General features: G+C 36.6%; 1 protein-coding gene across 1 annotated transcript in view; it reads left to right on the plus strand.

Moving 5' to 3' along the window:
* The first annotated feature begins 4302 nt into the window (after window positions 1–4302).
* Window positions 4303–18781, plus strand: part of Nop17l (PIH1 domain-containing protein Nop17-like) — a 51089-nt gene continuing 36610 nt past the window's right edge. The window contains exons 1-2 of the mRNA XM_081745374.1: window positions 4303–6026; window positions 16319–16489. Of these exons, the coding sequence (XP_081601500.1) occupies window positions 4350–6026; window positions 16319–16489 (1848 nt within the window). The 5' untranslated portion in view covers window positions 4303–4349. The remainder of the gene's footprint in view (window positions 6027–16318; window positions 16490–18781) is intronic.

Below are 18781 nucleotides of genomic sequence, written 5' to 3' on the forward strand. Positions count from 1 at the left end.
TACAATTGGATACACATGCAACTCTATCCATCACGACTCTGGAACTCACTCAAGAAATAATAAACACTTCTGACCAGAGTATATACACTTATTTATTAAAAACTAAATTCCAGTGTAACAGTTTCAACAACGTAACGTTGTCTTCATCAGACACTAACTGAAAGAGATATCTTAGAGCGCAGTTATTTATACTAAAAGTGAAAGTCCTTGTGTGTATGGGAAGCCCGACCCAGGTGGCTTCCCATGCACACAAGGACTTTCACTTTTAGTATAAATAACTGTGCTCTAAGATATCTCTTTCAGTTAGTGTCTGATGAAGACAACGTTACGTTGTTGAAACTGTTACACTGGAATTTAGTTTTTAATAAATAAGTGTATATACTCTGGCCAGAAGTGTTTATTATTTCTTGGATACACATCTACCATCATGAAGCGTTTCTGTCGCAAAAATAGGGCTCTTGAATGAAACAGTTCTTAATGTGCTCTTTTATCTGGTGAAATTTTGTTAATTTTAACCAAATTACTTCTTAAAAGAAAGAGCAGTAGGTAAATTTCACTAGTACTCATACACTAAGACATATAATTACTATTATTTAATATTCAAATACAGATGTTAATACAGTATAAACTTTATATACAAAATTTTGTATGTAAACAAATACATATTTTCTAGTGCGACAAATTATCTATTATATATATATATATATATATATATATATATATATATATAAATGAAAGTGACTATACTTGTAAATTAACAACTCTTAAACTACCAGACTAATCTCGATAAAAATTCTCAACATAGAGAGGTTCGGACCAGGGTTGGATTTTGCCATTTCACTTTGAATGTATAACTTGGAGGAAGGAAGTGCGGATATATATTGAAAATGACCCATATTAGTGTCGAATCCATAGTTTTTGGAGTTGCTGTGATGAACAGTAACGCTTCCGATGCCGTTTAAATCCAAATTCAGGCCCGCAACTTGGGTAGGAAGATATATATATATAAATTACTGAAAATGGTCGATATTAGTGTCAAATCCATAGTTTTCGGACTCGCTGAGATGAGCAGTGACATTTTCGATGGCGTTTAAATCCAAATACATCCCCGTAGCTTGGGGGCGGGGAGATATATAAATATGTTCTAAAATGAACGATATTAGTGTCGAATCCATAATATTTGCGGTCGCTGAAATGAACAGTAACACTTCCGATGCCGTTTAAATCACATTTCATCCTCGTAACTTGGGGGGAGAATATATATATATATATATATATATATATATATATATATATATATATATATATATATATATATATATATAATCGAAATGGCCGATATTCGTGTCGAATCCATGGTTTTTGGGGTCCTGAGATGAACATTAACATGCTGTTTAAATCCAAATTCAGTGCCGCAACTTGGGAGAGGGAGAAAGGGTGAATATATAAAAATGATAGAAAATGGCTGATATTAATGTCGAATCCATAGTTTTCGGGGTGACTGAGATCAACAGTGATACTTCCTATGCTATTTAAATCCAAATTTAGCCCCCATTATTACTCCTAAAGGGGAAGGGTGACATGTAAAAGTATTTGAAAATGATACTAGTGTCGCATTCATAGTTTTTGGGCTCCCTAAGTTTATTGGCGACAGTTTTGATAGCCTTATACCCAAAATGAAACGAATTCTCCCCGTGCGAAGAACGGGTATTCTGCTAGTCTTTAATAATAAAGAACGGAAGATTCACATATTAAATTCTTTAATATATTTGTCGCTGCTCAAATGTATGCATTTGTGCGGTGTACGTGTGTATATGTAAATAAGATCCTCTCTCTTTTTGAGTTGTTCAAAAAATATAGAAATAATAAAGAATGATTTTTATCGGATATCAGAAAACTAAAAAGTAAAATTAAAAGCTGTTGCCTTAAGTATTTTTCCTGCTAGAGAAATATGTTGTATATATGCTGCAGACACGTTACAGAAAATAAGATTAGCATCAGGCGAAGAAATAGTTTTAAATTATATTTTCCGGGTTTTGCCAATATTTCCGAACAAAAGTTTTTTTAATGGGTTCAAAATTTCCGGAAATTTTACACAACACGTATCTCCATGAAATATATATATATATTTGATTTTAACATACTGGTATTAACTAAAATGCTTCTGGCCATGTTTTTTTAACACTTCCTTGCCATAAAACGGTAACTTTGTAAGATTACTTAAGACAATTTAAATGCGTCTATGTTAATTAATCTAACTAGGATTATATTTGAGTATCTTTTGTGTCCATAATTCCATTAGAACACAGTGCTAACTTTAAAGGAGTGGTGCAAATATATTTGTTGCCACAAAATTTCCCTAATCTAATACAACAAACATAACTACTCAATGATTTTAACTGTAAACTATTAACTATAAAATAGTTTTCGTTTTAAAAGCATAATGTAGTAAAATATTTGAAAATTTCAATTTTTCAAAATTTCCCGTTTTTTCCAAGCTCGGGAAAAAACGGTAAAAAACTATTTTTTAAAACCCAAAATTTCCGGTTTTTTTTCAAGACCTTTACAACACTAACCCTATATGGCGACACTTTCAGGAGGAGAGAGGTAATATTTGGAACTTTTTCATCTCCCGCTGTAATAAAGCTGTGCACCAATTTTTACAAAAATCTGTGATGGTGAAGTCTGATGACTTGGTGATTTGACAGAAATTCAAAATAATAATAATAATAAAGTTGTGTAAACAAATTTCATCAAGAGGTGTTCAAACACTTAATTTCATATTATTTCAGCACAAACGAGACTTTAGTATATATCGTAATATAATATTCATAATACCTCGCTTATGAGGGGTTAAACCCCTAAACTCCTTGCGAAACCCTAATAATAGTAATAATCATGGGCGGATCCAGGGGTGATCACCCCCCCCCCCAGAAGAGGAAACTTTCTTGTTTTATAAATAAATAGAACCCATCAAAGTTTGGAGCTCTTAAAAGTAGCTTTAAGTAGCAGTATTACAACCCACCGCTCGCCCCCAGAAGTCCGTCCTGGATCCACCCCTGGTAATAATAATACAAAAGATGGGAAGAAAAATTAAACGAAATTTTTAGTTTTACGTCCGTCCTTATGCTCTGTAGCTAGGAGCAGTGGCGGATCTAGCCCGGGGCCGGGGGTGCCTAAAGCCTCCTCCAGTTTATTGAGTCACAAATAATTTAAGCTATTATTTATATATTTTTTGAAGTTTATAATGAACTCATGACACCTATCATAAATTTAGTCTGGGTTCTGGTTGGGCCTCCCCAGTTTTTACCTTCTGGATCCGCCACTGGCTAGAAGGTACAGATGATAACACAAGTGAATGATGATGAAAGAATTGATGGAATGAGAATGTGGAAGGAAACGTGGGCTGGGATCGAACCAGGGCTTCCTTGCACTAGAAATGAGCACTTGATTTCGTCTTATTATACTGTCTTCGACTGCTTCTTTCTTTCCTTCATTTATTTTATTTATTTATGTCTATCAGGTTCAAAATGAACACAAACAGGCCCCTATCCAGGGGTCTAGGAGGAGTCCCCCCTAAAATTTTCACGGTAGGCTTGCAAATGAACTATAATATGGTGATTAACTATAATGTAGTTGGATCGGGCCCCTCTAACTTCTACCTCCCCCCCCCGCCCCTATATTTTTGGGCTGGCTACTGGCCTGAACACAAACGAGAAGTATCGTAGATCGTCGCGTCGTGGACAATCCATGCACTTCAAAACGACTCGCAATCCCGCAAAATAGGTTTCCTATGAAAATCACCGTGGAGGGAGGCAGTGTGTCCCCTAATAGATAGAAAGGAATGACTTTAGTATGAAATATAAGAAGGTTTAGCTAATTGATCTACATTCATTTTGAAGTCAAAATTGTATAGCCCATTGATTCCGGACGTAAGATAAGCTCCATTGAAGTATAGCGTGCACTTTGCAAATATTTATTGTGCATTAAAATGCATTGTAATTATTCTGTGCGTGAATGAGGACACTACGTAGTACAAAAATAGCGATGGAAACACTGGTTTGAAAGCAGCTGACTCGAACGGAAATCAAAATAAAAACATAAACTAACTGTAAACAAACACCTTAATTCAAATCTATATAGATAGATAATCTTATTAATTTATATTTCTTGTAGTAAAATTATTATTTTTATTTTTGTATTACTATGTAATGGCAAGCATAGTTCATGTGTTTATTTAAAATCTTATGTAATGTTATTTAAAGGGCACCACGTAATACATAGCGACTCTAGAATTTTCTGACCTACTACTACGTTAGTGTATTGAACATTTACAGTTGTAAACAAACATGGCGAGGTATAGAAGAGACGAATGTGAGGATTTCGAGTTGACCCGGGAAGAGGCTGATAAGTTGAAAGAAGCATTCAAAAACGAAGAATTTTGTAAATTATTAAGTGAGTATGCGAAAGAAGTAACAAGTCCAGAAAATAGGAAGATATATCAAGATGAAATTACGCAGTTAGAAAAGGAGAGAGGTGTGGATGTAACCTTCCTCAACCCAGATCCCGGTTTCGTTATAAAAACTAGCGTTGACGGTACGAAAAAGGCGTTTATCAATGTTTGTAAAAATGTTAATGTAGGTAAGCCTGAAGCTGTTCGTGCTACTGAATCGGGTCAACGGGGATTAAAATGGTCAATTCCATACGCCCAAGCACCGCCACAAGAGGATCTCGATAAAAGCGGTAAGAGATGCATGATCTATGATGTACTTTTCCATCCAGACACGCATAAATTGGCAGCGAAAAATCCAGAATTTAAGAAAATTGTTATACAGACAGCATTAGATGCTGTAGAGAAAAATTTTAATGTAACTCTTGACAGAACTAACTTAAAAATTCCTAAGCTTGCATTCAAAGGTTTAGCTAAGTCAACAGTTATAAGAAAATACTCAGCTGGCGGTCCGAAAAAACTCGATGACGACGACATTCTTAGTCAGTGCCCGTACCCTTACCCCCCGCCAAACGAAGAAGGTACGGAAGAAAACAAGAAGCCGGTTAATGAAGTACAAAGCCAGAAACCGCGTAGTGCAAGGCCTTTGTATACAACCCCAAAGTACCTGATCAAATATAGACATAATGTCGATATGGAAGAGTTTGAAAACTCAAAAACAGCTAAAATGCATGCTACAAGACCACGGGAACTTGTAATTGAGATTGATTTACCGTTACTGAGCTCAACTGCTGATGTGGCTTTGGATGTGATGGAGAAATCCTTGTCGCTCAAAAGTGAAAAACCTGCGAAGTATGAACTCAAGCTTTCGCTACCGTATCCCGTGAATGAAGAAGAGGGAAATGCAAAATTTGACAAAAAGAAGCGAAAACTTGAGATAACGTTACCAGTTAAACGTCCCTCTGTGGTTGATATTAGTCGAGAAGACAGCGGTGTTGATACCGACCCAGGTTTTCGGACTACAGAATCAAGTAGTGAAGACGATAACAGTGAAAATTCACCTTTAATTGAAGAAATATCAAGTTCCTCATGTGTTGATAGTGAAACAACCAGTGAAAATGAAACATATCGGACTACAGATTCGAGCAATACAACTCCCGCAAATACATCTATTCTAAGACCAGATATTCAGTACACTTTCCCAACGTATACGTGCAATGCATTTTGCAATGTTATTACATTTACATTACACGTGAAAAATGTAGATCCTGACTCAGTACAAAAGCAAATTCGTAACAAGAATGCGTTGTGCTTATGTTTCATGTCGGTTGGTGCTGGGTTCGTGCCCTTCTATTATGCTTTTTGCGCCAAGTTTCCTACAGAACTGGAAATCGATGAAGATAATATTGCTATAGAAGTTTGGGACAACAATGTAATAGTACAAATTCCATTGAATAGCTCCAACACCGATAGCACAAATTGTAGTGAAATCCAGATTGGTCCATCAGAAGATGAGCTAGAAGATTATACACTGCCAGAACCAGTACAATTCAAGAAGAAACTTCAAGAAGCTGAGGTAAGTATATTAAAACTACAGACAATATATTAGCATGCTTAGCAATTCTTACACTCTGACAGATAACGATGTAATCCTTAGGGTTAATTTTGTATCGCCGAAACCAGTTTTAGGAAATTTACCGGGTGAATTGATTTTGGTTTGTGAGGAAGAGTGAATGAAAGTCAGATGAAGGGTATAGTTAAAGTTAAGAAGGTGGTGATTGTTGTAGGGTGTTTTTGATTATGTAAGCGGCACTGTGTGTGGAGGCGGAAGGGGCTACTAGGCGGAGAGGTACACTTCTTATGAAAAATGGAAATGGCACCTCTATGTTAAGATTGTGACTTATCGTGTTTGAGTTTTATAGAATTATATAGCAAGCGTGTAGTAATCAATCTAACCTGCTAGGCCACTATAGCGGTGCATTTCTGTACAGTGTACAGAAGCGTCGCTGATGCGCCTTCTCTCTTAGGACTTAGCACGGGCCCACCATTTTCTCCCTGCCCTGACTCGGTTCGATATCATTCATGCTTTTTAGTGGTCTCTATACAGGTTGGTTCGTGTTTTTTGCACTATTTTTATGCCATATATCCAGACACCGTATTTATGCGCAAATAGTAAGTGCCTGTTCCAAATTGTAAAAGTTTACAAGCCTTGAGCTCCTCCGTGGCTAAGCGGTTAGCGTACGCGCCTTTGGCGTGGGAGGCCCGGGTTCGATTCCCGGCGGGAGCTCATGTGGTTCGGATTCCACGTTAATGAGTAGGTCCACGTCTCATATAGCCTCGCTGCTGAAAAGGGACGTTAAACTCAAAAAAACAATCAATCAAGTTTACAAACCTCTGTTCTGAAGGTAACTAACTCAACCTAATGTAACGTAATTTAATCTAACTAAATGTAGTACATTTTGGTACTTTTTTTTCACTTTTCTTATGGTCCGGCGATACAGCACAAATGCCAGTTCCTGGAAACACCTTGCGCTTCCTAGCCTAGCTTTTGTCTCTCTCCTGGAGCTTTGTTCACGAAGGTTAAAATTATGAACGGACTCACTAGGGTTGGGCAGTGCGAGAAAACACTCTGTTCAAGATGCTGTCCGTTCCTTTCATTTCTTGATGCTTTTGTGACCTTTGTGCCGCAGAGTAGGTCAAAGATGTTAAGGTTTGGCTTAAGTTAGGCTAGGCTAGGGTTCATATTTCTGGACCTACTCTCTGGCAATTAACCCGATTTTGTGTATTCTTTTTCCAGTTTTTAACCTCCTTAAACAAGGCTCCAAGGAAGAGCCAAAAGCTAGCAAGTGCAAAGTGATTCTAGGGGTAACCATTATCTGTCAGTAAAATGAAATTAAAAGTAGATACAGGATACACATGTATGCACTTTATGTAAATGATGGCAAGTATTGTTACCTGTGTGCTGTGTCGTGGGTTATTATTTTTCTACAGTATTTCGCAAACCTCACTATTTGCTTATTCATGTAATTCTAGTCTCAGGATTACTTCTTGGACGGTAATTAATTCATATTTTTTCTCTTGCGTTCGGAAAGATCCATCATACAGGTAACAATATTTGCTCTTTCTCTCCTGTACAAATACAGATTACTATAGTATTACACACATTTTCAGGTAACGATAGAGAACAGGCGTACCAGTGTTTAGAAAATGTGTCTGAGGAAGGCTATGTTTACATAGCCGAAACTGTAACACATATACTGCTTTGGTCAATTGGAGTTTTATTAGTAATCTTGAATCTCCCAAAGCTGCAATGAATAATTTACAAGGAAAATGTATCAAAAAGAGAGAAAACAAATAAAATGAAATCTTTAGTTTAACGTCTCACGATATGCGCTTTTAGGCTAAAGGAGACGATGATTAAGGCAAATGAATGATGATAGAAGATTTTTTTTTTATTCGCTCAGCCGCGTTACTGTCAGCCGGTGCCTTGAGCATTCAAAACCGGCGAAATATCGTCATTGCGAATGATTTCTCTTTTGGGTTTATTTATTTCATAATTTTGAAGAAGGAAAGAGAAGGGAAAAAAGACGTGAAACTAAAACAAGGGATTGGACAAAAAATAAAAGATAAAACGAACAAAAAAACAAAAATAACTAAACTTAATATTTGCTTAACTCTACTCTCATTTCTAGTCTTGTGAGATGTTTTTTTTGTTTTTATTGAGTTTGAGTTTGTTACGTGAGTGTTGTTTTGTATGTCGTATGTTTTGTGTTTTGGTGTTTACCTATTGGTCATCATCTTCTTTCTTCTTTTCTTCAGGTTTTCACTCTGTATGTTTGGTTTCTCTGGTTTCTGCCTGCATTTCTCTCCTGTGTGTTCTATTTCACATTTGCACTATTTACACTGGCTTTTCACCTGTATATTTTACCTCTTTTCACTATCCTGCATCAACACTACACTACACTCACTACAGATATTGACACTGACTGCTTTTGATGAAATGACTAACCTTCACCAACTAGTACTTACACTACAAAACACACACACTACACTTACTTTTATCTAAATTTTCACATTTTCAGAACTTTTAATTTTTTTATACTTCTATATAAGCGTTTCCTGTTGCTTTTGCTTTGATGCTTTAGTGTTCTCAGTTGCGTATCAATGCCAGTTTCCACCCATTTTTGCTGGCTTGAGGTCCAGGGCCCACTCAGATCACTTAGTACAGGCCCTGGTCCGTTTAATCCTTCGGCCGGCACGCCCGGGATGGGCCGTCCTATTGGCGAGAGTTGCTCTATGTTTTCTCTCTGAGACACTATCCTCGCGTCGCCTCTACTCATGCACTCACGCAACATTCACTCTTGCACCGGAGTTCCTTTCCAAACCGAGAGGCTGGAGGTGCAGCACGCATTCTGGTCCTCGGCGAAAGCACGGTAATCCAGTCCTTGGGTTCCACCAATGATAGAAGAATTGGTGGAATCATAATGTCGGAGGAAACGGAAGTACCCTGAGAAAATCCACGGACACAATGTTGTCCACTATAAACTTACTTGGCCGGGGACCGAACTAAGAACCTCACGCACCAGAGATAAGCGCTCTACCACTGAACCACCTCAAAAGGAGAGAGGGGATTAGTTCCACAGAAGGGGACCAGAAAGTCAGAAGTAGGCAAAATTAGCAAAATTTATGGAATTACAGTGTGATTTAAATTTTTGGTTTCGTTGCTGTTTTTTTTGTTTTTTTTTAAATTATAACTTCTTGAGTGTTTTTAAGTGTAGTTTTCATGGGAGTACTTGTAATCCACACGCGTGTAGATAAGTAACGTAATTCGCAGATACTTACTTGGGATTTCTTGGCAAAGGGGAAAATTTGTCATGTTATGGACTTGGTCCATGGGTTCGTTTCGTCAAAGGTACCATACCCTTATCTAATCGGTCTCTACTCACTTGGAATGGACATTTCGTTTCTGACCAAAAGTTTTAATTTAATGATTCCATCGCGTACAACTAGTCTTGAATATAGCACATACCAAAAATCTTAGAAAAATGTTCCTTAGTTAAAGAGAAATAAAACTTCAAACAACATAAAACCGTGCAGGTTACGTCACGGGAACAGAAACAGGGTGTTTGGCAAGACTTCACATATCGGGACCCCTTTCTGAAGCGCTTAGAAAGCTTCAGGGAGTGCTTTTATATTGAGTTTGTTACTGTAAACTACAAATAAATTAAGTGGGATAGTAAAAGGAAAGTGACAAAATTTACGAATTTACGCGAATCTAATACGCTCTTAAATGTAAAACCCATCCTCAATTTTTGAAGGTAAAATTAAATAAAAAAAATCCTCAAATGTAAGACGCACCTTTGTCGAAATGTAAAAAAGAAAACTACACTGCATTCATTTTAAAGAATAAATAAAAAATAATAATAAAAGGATTAAGAAACATGGGAAAATAAAGAAACATTGAACTTAATGCTGGAATTTACGATATATTCATGTGCATCTGCTGGTACGTTTTTTTTCCTAATGTAATTACGGTAGAACGCTTACTTGCGTCAATTTTATAGCAATCCATGTCTATTGCAACAAGTGTTGTTTAATGACAATAAATATTCTATTCTATTCTATACACACACACACAAGCAAACAGTTATTCAGCAATTATTTAAACTCGTTTCTTTCCTGAGTTCCTCCGTGGCTAAGCGGTTAGCGTACGCGCCCTTGGCGCGGGAGACCCGGGTTCGATTCCCGGCGGGAGCTCATGTGGTTCGGATTCCACGTTAATCAATAGGTCCACGTCTCATATAGCCTCGCTGCTGAAAGGGACGCTAAACTGAAATTCAACTCATTGTTTCTTTCCTTCTGTTTTGCATTCACACTCGCAAAAATAACACTGAAACGTTACTGGTCATCATCTGTTTACTCATCGGCATCTCTATCTTTTTCCACTTTTATTTTCTAAATACACACAAAATACACATCCTTTAGAGAATCTCTAACGGAATTAACAATTTTTGGCAAAACTCCATCTAAACTGGCCTAAATTTGCATAACTCAGATCTAAGACGCACGTTGATTTTGGAGCCAAAAAATAGACGTAAAAGTGCGTCTTAGAATCGCGTAAATACGCTAAGTAAAATACTTCCAACATATAAAAATAACATGTTAATAAGACCTATTCTTCTAGTATAAAATACACTAAAAGTCATCTGTAATGTTCTGTCATTCCAACTATTTTAGATATATATCAGCGTTATTTATTTATTTTGTTATTGTATTAGACCAGAAACATTAGAGTCTAATGCTACATCAGTTCAGATTAAAAATAAATCAAACACAGATTGAGAATATTCAGGCCACCATATCATAATTACAAATAAGCGTATAGTTTTTCTTTATTTTCAAAAACTTGACTACCAGTGCTTTAAAAGTTCATGTTCTATTGGCGCTTGCATATTTCTTCCGCTCTTAAGGGTCTTCACTACAGCAAAATTAAACTACCGCTAATTTTAGAGTTTTTCTGTAATATCTTCAAAACAAATAAAAATATTCGAAAAGCAGAAACGTAGTGAACTACACAATACGATTTTGCATGTGATACCTTTACCACAATTCACGTATCTGCTTTTGGTATGCCGCTATTTACAGAACCCGCAAAAAATGCTGAATCTATCTACAGTTCCAAATCGAAAACAGATAGATGAATTGTGATAACGGTATCACATGCAAAATCGTATTGTCTAGTTCACTACGTTTCTGCTTTACGAATACTTTTATTTGTTTTGAAAATATAGAAAAACTCTAAAATTAGCGGTAGTTTAATTTCGCTGTAGTGAAGACCCTTAAGGACAAGAGGATGCCCTGACTTCCTCCCAAAAGACCGTTGGTACTTGGTAAAGGTTTACTTATCCCGGGAGTCACTCGGTCCCCACCTACGTTAGTCGCCTAAGACGTTGCCGGCCTTCTCCCGCGAGGAGGTGTAGGTTGGGATTTTCCCTTCGATTAGGATGGGACCCAAAGGCTTTCCTCACACCTGCCCAGTACTTATGAGAACATGTGGAGGCAGACGTGTTTAAAATATATTGAAGATATTTGTTCGTTTGCTGATCTTCGCTTTTGTGACTCTTGCTCTAGAGGTCTCATGGGCTCGGGTCGAGCCCGCGGGCCTGAGCCGGACCTTGGCTGCGGGCTGGACTCGGGCCTACAAAGAATATATCACTTCGGGCCAGGCTGAGACAGTAAATTTTTAAGTACACAATCATATTTCTCGGACCTTTTCGGTCCTAACTTTGTAAATATATTGTACAACGATATCTATTGGACCGTTCTTTTTGGAGAACTTTTAAAATACAACTGCAAAATTAAACCTCTAGTTACTGTAAATGAAAATATAATTTTGCGTTAATTATTAAGTTTATATAGTTCGGGGCGTTCACCTCCGGTGCTTGGGGTCACTGGTCCGATCCCAGCTCGCGCTGTGTGGACTTTGTGGTGGACAAACACCGTGCTCGTGGGTTTTCTCGGGGTTCTCCCGTTTCCTCCCACTTTCTTCATTCCATCATTTCATTCATTTCTCATTATCACCGTCTCCTTTAGCCTAATCGGCATAACCGTGGGACGTAAAACTTAAGGATTTCATTTCATTTTCTATAATTCGGGCTCATTTGATTATCACGTGAGTTCGGGCCGTGCTCGGGCTTAAATACTGAAACATTTCGGACTCGGGTGGGCCTCATATTATAAATCCACAGGCTGGGCTGTTCATCTGCTCAAATGCCACGTTTGGTATAATATCTTTACTCTTAAGTTTCCTTAGTCTGGTGGTATAATATCAAGCCATTTACGTTCTATTATATAGGGTACGATTCCCTTTTATCTATAACAAGCAACCAACGTTAAGATGTAGTTGAAGTCCCCTAGTTGAATACTACATTTAATCTGGCCTTGTATTTTAATGAAAGGCCCACATATGGTTTCAGTAAACTAGACCTCACCAAGTCGTGGTTAACTTAAATTGCTGAGACCACACCTTCTGTATCAATCACAAACTTTAATCGATTTACCCTCGTAATTTGACAAAACAAATTCAGGTTCACTCATCCCCATATAAACCAGAAAACGTAGTTTTTTTAAAATTTATTTATTTATTTATGTATTTATTTGATAACTGCACCCAAATTGCAGTATGTGTGTCAGCTACCGACATGCAACGAAATTATGCATCAGACCTTTACGATGGAAACTATGACTACATTTATAACCTTACTTGAAAAGCATATGATATTGCAACATATCGTATAGTGCCCAAGACAGACCAAAGAAATCTGAAAACATCAACACATTTCAACATTATATAAATTATAAACATAGTAATCACAAAATATCTCAAATTAAATTACCTGTAAAACAATATTTCTTCCTATATTATTTAAATTCAAGCCTTCCAACAGTTTACCACCTGAGAAGCAAGTTCGGATCTTGCAGCAAGAGTTTTTCCTTTTAGTTGAGGTATTTTTTTTGTCTTTATATTTGTTTCTTACGCTACTAATAATAGAACGAAATGTTACGCATCACGCCATGACAAAAGACTTTGTACTCATTTAGTAACTGTTAGCAGGCTTGGCAAAAACCATGGTTTTTATTAAAAAAAACAAAAAACCAGTTTTTTTTTGGTTTAAACCCGGTTTTTTTGGTTTAAACCAGGTTTTTTTTTGGTTTAAATAATTTACTCTCTGTATTTATATTAGATATGGACAGAAATTAGTTTGTTTCGCCTTGGTGTTATTATGCAACAACAAGGTTATGCTGGAAGAGGTCACATAAGCTTAAAGCAGAATCCAAACCGCTTCTCGACTTACATCCAAGAGAAATTGTCCATTTCGACACGAAACTGGGACTAATTGGTCACAAATGCGATTGCCGACTCACTCACGAAGGACTCCTGATAAAAATACGTTGTACTAATCTTTACATAGGCCTAGTTGTTAATATAATTGTCAAGAGTCATTTCAGAAGGACAAAAAGAAAACAGTTACACAAGTAGAATTATATATAAATCGGGAAACTCCCGCCTTAGCCATTGGGAAAATCCTGTTATTGCTTTAAATGTATTTATATGTAAAATTTTAAGGTCAACATATCATAATCACTACGCTAAAACTGAGGTATTAAATTACAAATTTGGTATGTAGATATCATTCAATAAAATTAAAACAAAGTCAAATCCAAGTTGATGTTGGAAGCTAAGTAGGCAGTTGATAAATTTTGCCAATTTCTATCAATAAGAGGCAAGCTTGGCTTCTTTATAAAACAACAGGCATTCATTCAAGTAGAAATACATAATTTGGTTTCATTTCGTATGTTTAGGCTTAACATCCTTAAGAAATACCAAGGTTATCACGGAGAAGACTTTCGCTTAAAGGGACACCTTGAATCGCTACTTGGTTTACACTTGAAAGATGGGTTGTGGTTCGACCGAGAATTGAACACGGGACCCCTTGATTAAAAGATGAAAAGTAGATAAACGTACTGCGGATGGTTTGATATGTGGAAACGTCATCATTAAGTTCACACGATTTAAAGCATTTTTCCTTTATTTATTTATTTATTTATTTATTTATTTTTTGGTTTAAACCAGTTTTTTTTTTTTTTTTTTTGAAAAAACCAGCTGGTTTAAACCAGCCAACCCTGACTGTTAGTTAACCGTTCTCCTTTTTGTGTCAGTCCTACATTATTTATTTAATTTAATTCCATTTGTTGTTCTAAATATGAACATCCTGAAATTATTTCGTGAACTTACAGGATACGTAATGAAAATATTAACCTTGATATGTAATTTTTTTTCCTGCGGTCAGGAATTTTTGTAAGTTGTCGCTATCGATGAAGCAGCTTTGGGACAACTGGAGAATTCCCTCGTTGTATTGTCCTGGATGTCAATAACTGAATTTAGTAGATTTCAGTGTAGAAAAGAGGAGAAAAAATCACATGGAGATAGGTCCGGTGAGTAGGCGGATATGTTGTACAATTGGGATATTGTTTTGGGGCAAGAAGTCTGACACCATTCCTCAAGTGTGACACGAAGCATTCTTATAGTACAAACGCCACTTGTTCGCCATTTACGACGAACGGAATTGCGTAACCGTTATAATGCACTATTTTAGATCTCCTTATTTACAGTTTGCCGTTGCTGCGGAACAAATTCGTGATGCACGTTCCTGTACATGTCACGAACACAAATCAGTATAACTCTTTCATCTGGGATCGAACCTGTCTGCCTTTCGGGGTCTCGGAGATCCAGGTGACTTTCTTTGGGAAGATGTTCAAGGTCGCTCTCGTAAATCCATAATTCATTTTCTCTGATGATACTGGCAAGAATGTCAGATTGTAGGTGGCTGTTTTCTGTAGTTTTCTGATGATGGCAATAATTAAGGTCCCCTTTGCGATCAGGGCCGGATTTAGGCATGGGCCCGGGACCAGGGCGGCAAATTTTGAGGGGAGGCAATTTAAAAAAAAAATAAAAACGATAAAACTATTGAAAATATATATATTTACCAATGACTCAATAAAATAAGCGAAAGCCATATTTTTTAAATGGCCGTGACTACGATAATATTGTAGCAGTTTAGTCGTAGCAAATATTATCATAAGTCAGTTGGTTAGTATGATAGTTTGATCAGTTGTCGGTGGATCTGCTGAAAAGGGCTGCAGTAGGCAGCTCGACACTCGTATTTTCACAACTTGGCACTTATTTATTTATTTATTTATTTATTTATTCAACAAATACCAGATCATTTTCCACCCTGTTAAGAATCAGAAACTATTTGAGATCTACTCTTTCTCAGAAGAGACTGGTTCATCTAGCTGTTTTAGCCATCAAAAATGACTTCACTATTAAACTTGATTTTGATGACATTATTAATGATTTTGCCAATGTCAAAGCAAGACGTAAATAGTTTTGATATACAAAAAATTCAGAAACGTCATTTAGTAAATTTTTAGGTACAATAATATACCTCTTTATATCATTTAAGAGTGTTTTATATTTTGCTGTCTTTTACATCATTTAGACATAAGCTAGGTAAGTTTTAACGAATCGACTCCAAATGCTGGCCAGATATAGGAATTAAGAGGCCTCATCCTAGCGAAATTGAAATACCGCTAATTTTACAGTAATTATGTGATATCTTCAAATAGATAAAAGATAATTGAAATGTGGAATAAGAGCGCCCTAGACAATATTATTTTGCGTGAGGTACCGTTATCACAAGTCACCTAGTGGCTTTCCGTTTTCAGCCGTTTAGAATCGCGAAAATAAATGGCGATTTTCAAAATGGCTCGAAATCGAAAGCAGATAAGTGAATCGTGATAACGGTATCTCATGTAAAATGATATTGTCTAGGGCGCTCTTGTTCCACATTTCGATTTGAAGATATCACAAAATTACTGTAAGATTAGCGTATTTTAATTTCGCCGGGGTGAAGCCTCTTAAATATATCACATAAAATGAGTAAAATAAAACAGGAAGAACAGGATAGTAATAGTAATAATTAATAATGATTATAATTTAGTAGCAAAACGTAAAAGTAATATTTTAAGAAGTGGATTCATGAGAATGGAAGTTTTGGAGAGCGATGCGATTGATGTAGTTAGGGAGTCCATGGGCGCAAAACATGGAAATCCGGCCCTGTTTGCGATACATTATAAAGTTTACGAACAAAAACTACTTCACTTGTGAAAATATGGCCTTGGTTAATCTTCTTGTTGAAAATTAAAAGTACACACACCACTGAAATTCTCGTAACTATTTCAGGGTGAATACAATAATATTGTTAACATGATTTATTTATTTATTTATTTTCTTTCTAATTACAGGAGGAGGATGAACAGGGGTCGTCGGATGGTGACGTCAGCGTGGTGCTAAAGCCTGATAAGAAAGTTGTGATAGAGATTGCTCCCAGCCGAAGTGAACAAAGCAAGAAAGATCACAGTAGTCGTAGAAACAGGAAGGGCAAGGCGAGAAGGAATAGTGACTCACCGCCAGAGGTAAGTTTAACGAGTTGATTTATTTGCTGACAAATGCTATAGGATGCATAATTTAAATGTAACGTTTTTGCCTTCCATCTCAAGTTGGATGATTTTTTTTACTTGGACTGTTTCAGCATTGCCTGCTACTTTCATCAATAACTTGTTAAAATTGCTAATTTGGACTCATTATTAAATTCTTCTTCCCTGTGGCCAAGTGAGCTGTGTGGTGTACAAACACCGTATGCGTGGGTTTTCTCAGGGTTCTCCCATTTTCTCCCACTTTCTTTATTCCAGCATTTTTCATCATCACAGTCTCCTTTAGTCTATCCGACATAATCGTGGGACGTAAAACTTAAAGATTTCTTCTTCCCTGTGGATTAGTGGAACAACTCTTCGCGGACCTACGTGGTTTTCCCAGCTGATGGAGGTTTTTATAGTGTTATTGAAAAATTCAAAGAGAAAAATTATTTGTTCTTTTTAAAAACATTTTTGAAAATTACAAGACTGGCTGTCACAAAAGATACATTCCTTGATACACTTACAAAAATTGTTCTTACATGTAGAAATCTTTTACGTTAAGCAGGATGGGCTTAGGTCCGTAGCCTGACCGAAATGTGTTAATTTTCTGAAATTTTAGAAACATTGTTTTTCTTATTTGATACTTGTGTGTTCTGCTGTTAATAAAAAATTATAGATACAGTAGGACGTCGATAATCCGAACGTCAAAAATCCGAACGCAGTCTCTAGAAGCTTTTTACATTTTGTCTTAGCGCTTGCGATAAACAAACTATTCCGTCGGCGTTGTGTGAAATCAGTGTTTTTAAAAAAGCTCATTCATATGTAATTGTTTGCCATACATACTTTTATTTTTCCTTAGACCTTTACAAGTTAAGTTTTAAGTGTGAGTTACAAGAACAGTGTAATTTACTTTACGAGCAGGCTCTTCAGAAATATTAAATGTAAGTAGCCTTACGTACGGTATTGTAATTACTGTATGTGCTGTATAACCACTGTGTCGATAAAAGAGCATACCGTACAGTATATCTAATCCTAAATGGCATTTTCTTGGTCATTTTCGAAAATCCGTACAATTTGAGAATCCGAACTACCTGTGGTCCCAATTAGTTCGGATTTTCGACTTCTTACTGTATTTTTGTTGTTAAACTTTGATATTTTCTTTATCATAAGAGGGTTTAATAATAAAAAAAAGTAGCAATAATCTTTATTAACAGTACAACACATGAATTCCAAATAAGAAAATAATTGTTTCTAAAATTTCAGAGTATTAATGTTGTACTGATTGTTCTAGAATAGTTCCAGAGGAAAGAATTCTCAAAATGTGTGCAGTTTAGCAATGTTAAAAATTCAGTGAAGAAGATGGCAGCGCATACTGAAACAGTCTTCCAAGGAACCCCTTGAGTGCGAGGTCGTAAGTGCAATCTCTAGTAAGGCTCATTTGAAAGTATAGTGTGAACAATGATGACAGGAAAAATATTGGCTGCTAATGACTCACTATGTGCATCCGGAGGGTAACAGAAAATACGTGTCCGGGGGTTGCAAAGATCAACCTTCTATGGGATGTATGGGACATTTCACAAAATGGACATCGTCGACATTCACGAAATGTTCAAAACAAACTATTAGCTTGCACCATGAACACCGAATGAAAAATGACGCGCCACAGTGATCATAAATCTTCGTGCTATCAACTTCGAAGGTGAACTTCTTGGGAGTTACAAACCGCTCAGGCGTTCAGCTAGGTATCCACTTTCAAAAAATGCATATATAATCATACTGATGTAACGGGGAAATGAAAACTGATGGAATGTGATGGCACCTGTTACACCAATATGATTCTATATGCATTCTTTAAGTGTGGATACCTAGCTGAACGCCCTAAACGCTTTCTAACTCCCCAGGAGGTCGCCTTCGAACTTGGTGGGGCGGTTGTGATTACTCTGGCGCGTCATTTTTCATTCGGTGTTCATGGTGCAAGCTAATGGTTTGTTTTGAACATTTCGTGAATATCGAAAATGTCCATTTTGTGAAGTGTCCCCATAGAAAGTTGATCCTTGCATCTTCAGGACACGTATTTTCTGTCGCCCTCCTGATGCACATGGTCAGCCATTAGCAGCTAATATTTTTCCTGTCATCATTGTTCACATTACACTTTCAAATGAGCCTTACTAGAGATTGCACTTGCGACCTCGCACTCAAGGGGTTCCTTGTTAGTAAATGACGTAACTGAGGTACAAGGCAAAATCGTTATATTAACATGTGAATAAATGTATTGTAAATTCTATTCTTGAA

The sequence above is a fragment of the Thermobia domestica genome, chromosome 18, assembly GCF_964235325.1.
Source record: "Thermobia domestica chromosome 18, izTheDome1.hap1.1, whole genome shotgun sequence".
NCBI classification, from domain to species: Eukaryota; Metazoa; Arthropoda; class Insecta; order Zygentoma; family Lepismatidae; genus Thermobia; species Thermobia domestica.